The 8,023-nt window shown below is 43.2% G+C and overlaps 1 protein-coding gene across 1 annotated transcript in view; it reads left to right on the top strand.

The window, feature by feature from the left end:
* The window catches only part of GAREM (GRB2 associated, regulator of MAPK1), a gene marked incomplete at its 5' end in the record, with an annotated part of 73,110 nt that extends 65,401 nt beyond the window's left edge, over window positions 1–7,709 (top strand). Inside the window, 2 exons of the mRNA XM_010074180.1 lie at window positions 3,393–3,559; window positions 6,797–7,709. Of these exons, the coding sequence (XP_010072482.1) occupies window positions 3,393–3,559; window positions 6,797–7,709 (1,080 nt within the window). The remainder of the gene's footprint in view (window positions 1–3,392; window positions 3,560–6,796) is intronic.
* Between the last annotated feature and the right edge of the window lie 314 nt (window positions 7,710–8,023).

The raw sequence follows: 8,023 nt of genomic DNA, 5'->3' as shown, positions 1-8,023 counted from the left end.
CAGCGCGGGGTCAAAGGAACGCCAGAGCCAGGGCGGGTAAGTGGGTGGGAGAGCGAGGGGGCGGTGGGGGAGGAAGGCTGCCCGCCCAGCGGGGTGAGGGAAGCCCTCCTGGCAGAAGGCTGCCGGCGCCCCGGGCCATGCCTGAGGCATGGGTGATGGGATGCCGGGAGAGCTGTGGGGCACGTGCACGGCGTCATTGTGGAGCCTCACGCTTGGGGAAACCTTGTGATACAGCAGCTCCCTTCTTGGGGCAGCAGGGTGGTGTTTGGGGTACCTATGTTGCCTTTTATGGTCACTTTGAAAAGACTGCAGTTTGGTCATGTGTGTCTTATATGATTGAGATAATGTATGAGTGCTGTCAGCAATGTTGGTATTGCAGGAGAGCTGATTTCTGGTAAAGATATTAGCTTGCATTTAGAGCTAGGCAGGGGGTGTAACGCTGTAAGAAATAAAACAAAATTTAAAAAAACATGCATCTCCCTATATGATGATAATTTAGACTCAGTTTTGTGGCTTCCTGGAACAGCTTTGGAATGAATATCAGTGATGTACCGGATTCATCAATGGGGTGGGGCCGAGGAGATGTTTGCATGGTTTCCATGCAGGGTATTTATAGAATAAGTAGATCTCAGGAGCTGCTGATGAACATGCGGTTTAGTCATCATTCCCTCTAGAACGATGTTCCGTAGTGTTTCTGTTTAAAGGTTGGCAGGCAGTTGTATTTTTGCATGCACTAAATTTAAAATGTGTGTACAGGAGCTGTTTGTAGGAGAGAGAAAAGGACATTAGGGTGTTTCAGAAGCTGTTCTGGTTTTCTTCTCACCGGCAGGATGAAGCATTCTGATATACAATGCTTATTTTCTAAATAACTTCCAGAAAACCAAAGTAGCATGAAGGCGGGGGGAAGCGGGGGGAAGGGGGGGAAATGACCTCTGAATTACAGCCTGTAAATTAGAAATTGCTTCAGTCCCCAAATGCTAATTTGCATAAAATCAGAGGCTGTTTTCCTGATTGATTTAAAGCACATCCCTGATGGAGTGTGCTGGAAGTTCAGACTCCTGCCAGCAAGGAGCATTGAACTACTTTGCGTTATGCTCACGGTCATGCCGGCGATGGGGTGGATTTTATCCAGGCGGCCTCAGAAATGGTCACTGCAACAGGCACCTGCGATGCTCTGATTCAGAAGTGACACCCCAGGGCCCGGGGGTGCTGGCGGGGCTTGGGCTGGCACAAAGGAAAAGGAGCAGACATCTTAAAATCCACCTCATGCCGTCAGAAAGGGGTCCCCATGCCCGGGTCATGGGAAGGAGTGTTGGAGCATGGGAGGGCTCGGGCAGTGACGAATAAAGTCTGGGGACATGCAGTGCAAATGCACTTTATCTGTATCTGGCAGCCACATGGCATCTAGTGCTTCTGGGCAAAAGAGTATTTCCTACTAACAGCAGCAGCCATCGAGGTGATTGCCACGGTGCACCACGGCTGTTCCCCTCCTCTCCCGCATTTTGTGTCATTGCCGTTCGCTTGAACCTAGTGAGGGTAGCTCGTCTCTGAAGTTTCCCCTTGCTCTTGTTGGTTTAATCAACAAAATCTCTCCTTTTTATTCCCCTGCTGGGTTTCCTGAGGGTTGTGTCTGGCAGCTGTCATCGCGGTCTTGTGATAGGGACCAACTGGGACTGCAAACCAGTATTATTTACGGCCTCGTTCTGATCTGCAATCTAGGTCAGCAAAGGAGCTTGGCATAGTTTGTTATGCCAGCACCTTTGAATGCCAGCAGTCTTCCCAGGAAAGAATCCCTTTAACTACTTGACCGTCTGCTGTGCTCCGAGAGCTCCCCTGACTGGTCTCTAACCCCATGGGTATATTATTCAATAGCATGCAGCATTAACTTTGCCTAGTCCAACGTGGGAGGAAAGAAAAAAAAAAATAAGTCCTTAGGCATCCTTGGAGCACAGCATTAAAATGGTTGAAGAGTTTTATGCCTGAATTCAATAACAAACATGAATAAAATTGATTCCTTTTTTTTTTTTCTTGAAAGAGCAAATAAGAACCCTTAGAGCAAGATTTATTTCAGTGTTCTATGCTGTTGGGCATTTCCTGTAATTTTGACTTGTTTTGAATTAGGGAAAAAATGTACTACAATGTCCCAGTCCCCAATTTTCCATTTCACAAAAGTATTAAATGGGTTGTTGCATTTTGAAAGCATTGAAGTGGATTGCAAAAGGTTCCACATTTATTTTGGTTTAAATAAATTAAATCACTTTAATTGCTAATTATGTGTTGCAGAACTGCTAAGATAACTCTTAGTTCTGTAGTGTTGTTAAATTTTAAAATAAACTATAACTTTCAAACACAAAAAAGAATTTTCCTTTTCTTCTGCCTCTGTTTCAGACAAGAATATTGAGGTCTTCTGCCAGGGGGAGGTGGCGAATCCTTAAAAATCTTGCCTGGCAGCCTAATTTTCAGTAGCCTTGCTCACCTCTGGCCTTACTAAATAAAGATGGTCTCCCGAATATGTGATGAGATGAAGGTCTTTCATCATTTTTTCTGTGGGGATGAAGCCTTGCTCACCTCTGGCCTTACTAAATAAAGATGGTCTCCCGAATATGTGATGAGATGAAGGTCTTACTCATCATTTTTTCTATGGGGATGAATCCTGATATTTTTCTGCTTCCTAGGAAGACCAAACTAAATTTCAGATAAGCAGTGCCATAGTCATGTGTTTTAAGCTGCAAAAAGTAGACCTATTGGCTGGGTATGTTGCTTGAACAGGTTCTTCTGCCCACACCTTTCGACTTGTATGTTTTCTACGTTATCCTGGACTGCTTTGGCAGCTACAAAAGGACTGAAGCTCCAGGTTTGAACTCCAGCATCTGGTAAATATGAGATACGTGTACTGTTCCTGGGGGAGGAAGGCTGGGGATTATTGTAGAGCTGGATGGCTGAGTATCACTGGTGAATTAAGTCAGGAAACATCAAAGTCTGTTGAGATCTTTTAATTATGTAGGCTTGGTTTATTACATCTAAATAAACAACACTAATGAAGTTTAAGCCTAATGAATTGTTCCTTACAAAATGTAAAATATCTGGAACAGTCTGTCTGATTTTATGTTACTGGAATCGTTTCATTGCTACTACTTTTTAAATGAGTGGATAACAAACTACTGAAAAGCACCCTAAAAAAGATTACTAGTAGCTCTACTAGTAGTAAGGCATTCCTTTGGCCTTCTTTATGACAGCCACATACTGTTGCATATGTATATACTTAGCATAATTTTTCTCTTCTCCCTTTTTAATGATTTCCTTTCAGAGAATAAGGCAGAACCAGATGTGTTTCATGTGGTTGTTACCCAGATTTTCTTGCTGCTTACTTACATGTTTGGGTTTTTTTACAGGTAAAAGAGGAATGCAGGCTCCTGAACGCTCCCCCTGTCCCACCACGGAGTTCAAAGCCGTCCTCCACCAGTCCTTCCATCCCTCCTCGCACAGTTAAACCTGCACGACAGCAGACCCGCTCTCCTAGCCCTACTCTGTCCTACTACTCTTCAGGACTGCACAACATGTATGTATTTGAGCTGTGAGAGCCCCGTGCTAGCACTTTTTGAGAAAGTTGAATTTCGCAGTATTCTTTCTGAAGGCACTTGTTTATAAGGGCATGGCACTGTGTCAGAGTTGCTGACTTTCTGTGAAATGGGCTAACCTGACAAGTTATTTTTAAATATTCAAGAGGAAGCGGACCTCCAACAGAAACTATGTTTTACTAGATAGGACACAGCAATTTATATTAAATATCTGCACATATTGCTATAGGCAGTCTCACTGTAAGGTGACACAGGATGCCTAAATGGAAAATCCCATACGGTTCTGTATAATTCTTGAAAGGCTTGAATCTTCAAACCAGAACATCTTAAAGCTAGTTTTCAGGTGGGATTTCAGTGCTACATGCATGCAGTGCAGCCGGGTCTGATAAGTAGGGGCACAAAAGGGGTGTAGTAATCCAGAAATATGTTGTGCGGCTTATATGGGAACCTACGGGGTGGGTGTGATGGAGAACAAAAAGGCCAGCAGACACCTCTGAGTGTAAAGTGAGGTGTAGCAGAAGGGGCCAGACAGCTTCCAAATGAAACCCATTTCAGCACAAACCTAGCCCACAAACTGGACTGGCTAGTTGAAAGTTGACAGTGGATTTTTAATTACCTGGCTACATACCTTTTCCTAGCAATGCGCTATTCTTCTTCCTCTGGCTTTAGAAGTATGTACTCCTTTTGAAGCCTCACCTCCTTTTTGCCCTGAATGTCTTGTTGCCATTATTTTTGGTGTCTCTTCAATGACAAGATACTACCTGTCTGGATATTATAAATTGATGTGAAATACCATTGAAATAATTTCAGCCTAGATGTAATTGGAATAATAACTTATGCTGGAATTGCCTTTCTAAGCCATACTGCACATTTGCAGCTTAGTGTTTTGTATCTGGCAATGATCACTCTAGATCAAGGCTGCTCATTTGTTTTCATGAGAGCCTGTTGGGTAGTTCTCTCAAGGTCTACTCCACAGGAGGCACAAGACCTCCCAGCATTTGGGGCCCACCAAATGCTGCTTTCTCTCTTTGTAGCGAAGAATACATCTGCCTCCCAAGAAACCAGGAAAACAGTGAGAAGTGACACTTCTCAGGAATGCAGGTGGTGTTATTTGCCTGAAACTTTATAATATTTGCATGAAATTCATCTCCAACTTGGGTCTAGACCACATATCTCCGTTTTGGTAGAACTGCACTTGTGCTGCAGAGGAAGCTGCTAGAAAATTGGCAGTGTCTGGAGTAACCAGGTTGCTGGTGAAGTTGCTTTTCAAGTCTTGCCATTTTTATCAATTATGTTATTTTCTGGGTTGTGAAGGGTTACAGCCAATACTTTAAAGACAAAATCAAAATGATTTGTCCTTATCTGCCTATAAAAATGCCTGATGCCTGACTTCAGCTGTGTTTGACGTTTCTCTTGCATCCTTTGGCACTGAGTCCCAGTGAGTTAATTTTGTTGGAGGACAAATAAGCACTTTGAAAATGTTACTTTTATCAGTTTTCACTAATTCCACTTCTAATAGTGAATTAGAGAACAGACACAGGATCAATCAATTTAATTCTTCTGTATGGTTAGTTGTTTACAACACTTTACAGACTGTCTTCTCTGACTTGAGCAGCCCAATGACTAGGTTTGTGAAAAATACTTTGCACTATGTGCATTACACCAGTTGGCCTTTAAGCAGCCAGAAATGACCAGTGGACTGTGTATCCTTGAGGAGGAAAAAAAAAAAAATCTCTGCTATTGTAAACATCCAACTGCTTTAAGTGGCAGACTTATATTTGTGACATGAACAGGAAAAAAATAAGGGTTTGGAGGTCATGGAATGGAGAGCAGGGGATAGTTAGAGAGGGAAACTGCCTCTGCTGGGGTTGAGTTTTATAACTAATTTTCCAGTGATATAGAGCTGTTTTTACGTATCTGCACTTTGTGTTTGAGCTGGGCAACTCCAGGCTGGCTTCCTCTCTGACTCACTGTAGGCACATGGGAAACTATTTTTTGTGTCAATCCATTCAAAACTGTGCTGGTTGTTTGAAAGCTGCTGCCCTCCTCAAGCAGTTTTCACTGAGCTGTCACAGAATGGCTATGCAATTTCTTTCTTGAGTAGTTAGTTTCCAGGAGAGAGAGGTGAGTAATTAAAACAATTATTTCAGCTGTTGGTTTCCCTGTGTTGTCTTAGATAAGGACTTTATAAATCTGCTAATTGTTTTTATAGGGTTCTGGCTTAATTGGCCAGAATTCCAAAGATCAACCCAATCCTTCTGACTTTCTTTTAGGCAGTGTCACAAAAGCAGCAAATGTTTGCTTTTGATAACAGATTGCGTGCTTTTGTTGGCATCTCTGTCTCTTGGGGACACCTGGATGTAAACCCATCAGTTCCCTCAGACAGGCTGAGCTTAGTTTACCAACCTAGAAGCAGGTCAGGGTAACTTTCTTTACGTACCTTTGAAAAACAAGTGATCCTCCTCCTAGCTTTTTTAGGATATGGACACACAAAAAGTTATTGTGGAGTAGGTTTAAAGGCCGATACTTGCAACACATACAGCTAGGTCTGCTTTCCCTTCCAGGTAGAACTCTTCCTTTGGCAGTAAGCATTAACTTATTCTGTGTTATTGTACTGTGCACTGGTGCAGTTTTTGCACCAGTGACCAGCAGGGAAGGACCCTGTGCCTGTGCAAGTGCCATAACAAATGAAAAAGTTGTCTCCAAAAGGGCTTTTGGTCACCTTTTTCGTCAGTCAAGCTTGGGTCTAGTGCAATGGTGACCTGTCCCTGTTACGCGCTTTTGCATACCATAACCCATCTGTAGTACATGAATATAAAATACAGGATGAGAAAATGTTCTAGTATATGCAAAGCTGTTCCTTTACCATGGTGATGTCCCTCAGGAATTTGACAGTGGAAGAACTTGAGTGTTTGGGAGATGACACAGAACTGAATTGAGACATCTACTTTTTTTACGAGCTTGAAAAACCACGACATGAGTCTTCCTCATGAGGCTTTTGAGTATATCAGCATCTTGTCAGGCTTGTAAAAAGAATAAAAGAACTGTCAATGCATTATTCAAACGTATTGTTAATTCAAATCCAAAAAGTTCTACTGGAGGAAAGAAGAATCTTTCCTTGTGACAGCCACCCTCTGACTCTCTCAGATGATTTATGAATTCATTCAAATGCCACAGTTTTTTGCACTAACAACATCCTTTCTGCTTTGTTCCTTAAGCAATGTCACAGAGAGCGACAACACCAACCCAACTGAGAGCACACCTGTTTCCTGCTACCCTTGTAACATGATGAAAACCGAATCCAAAGAGCCTGAGAGCACGATGCCTTTGGGAAGCCCTGCAACTGAAGCTCTGCCTTCGAGGTTATCTTGGCCAAACCATTTTTCAGGAACTGTTGAAGGCCAGAATAGGAGTGATTTCCTGCTCGATCCAAGCAGGAGCTACAGTTACCCCAGACAGAAGACTCCAGGCACGCCAAAGAGAAACTGTCCAGCACCTTTGACTTTTGACTTCGATGGGTGTGAGCTCCCGGTGGGGTACTCCCCGCTGACCCCAACGGAGTTTACAAACACCGTCTCTAGCTGTCCAAAGTCAGCAAGTTACTCTCTAGACTGCACTGATGAGAAAACTCTGGGAGTCAGCAACACAAAGCAGAGCCTTTCGTGTCCTGCCTTACCTCCTCGGGCACCAAAGTCAAGTGAAGAGAAACCAGTTACGGACATGTGTCCCTTGCCGCTGAAAATAGATGGTGCAGAGGAGGAGACGAAAACTGGTTCTCCAGACCTCTTGGAAGATCCATATCTCGTTAAAAAGGGCATGCAAGATATGTTTTCTGTGTCTTATCCCTTCTCGTCTCCCCTCCACCTCCAGTTAGCACCAAGGTCTTGTGGGGACGGCTCTCCTTGGCAGCCACCCGCTGACCTTTCTGGACTCTCGATAGAGGAAGTGTCTAAATCACTAAGGTTTATTGGTCTGTCAGAAGATGTCATATCGTTTTTTGTTACGGAGAAGATCGATGGCAACTTACTGGTTCAGCTTACAGAAGAAATCCTGTCAGAAGACTTTAAGCTAAGCAAATTGCAGGTTAAGAAAATACTACAGTTCATTAACGGTTGGCGGCCCAAGATGTGATGCCAACTAGTTATTAGTGAAACTGTACGAGATGTGCGCAATGCACTTCAGCTAATACATCACTTCCTGTTTTTTGCACTAAAAGCCCTTCCTGTAAATAGTAGTAGAAAAATTCTTACTATGCAGATAAATGTTTTTGAGTGGTGAACAGTTTTGGGGTTTTTTTGTATGTCAATAATAAAGGTAGAGAATCTGCAGAGGTGTGCCTTGTGCATCCCTGAACATTCAACAGCTGCTAAAAACTGGACACTAAGGGAACTTTTACTCTGTAGTCTGTTAAGACTTGGTTGTATTTATTACTGAACAATTTGATG

Source organism: Pterocles gutturalis, unplaced genomic scaffold (genome assembly GCF_000699245.1).
Source record: "Pterocles gutturalis isolate BGI_N339 unplaced genomic scaffold, ASM69924v1 scaffold9547, whole genome shotgun sequence".
Classification (NCBI taxonomy): Eukaryota; Metazoa; Chordata; class Aves; order Pterocliformes; family Pteroclidae; genus Pterocles; species Pterocles gutturalis.
The sequence above is the reverse complement of the archived record's forward strand: the minus strand, read 5'-3'. Positions and strand labels throughout refer to the sequence as shown.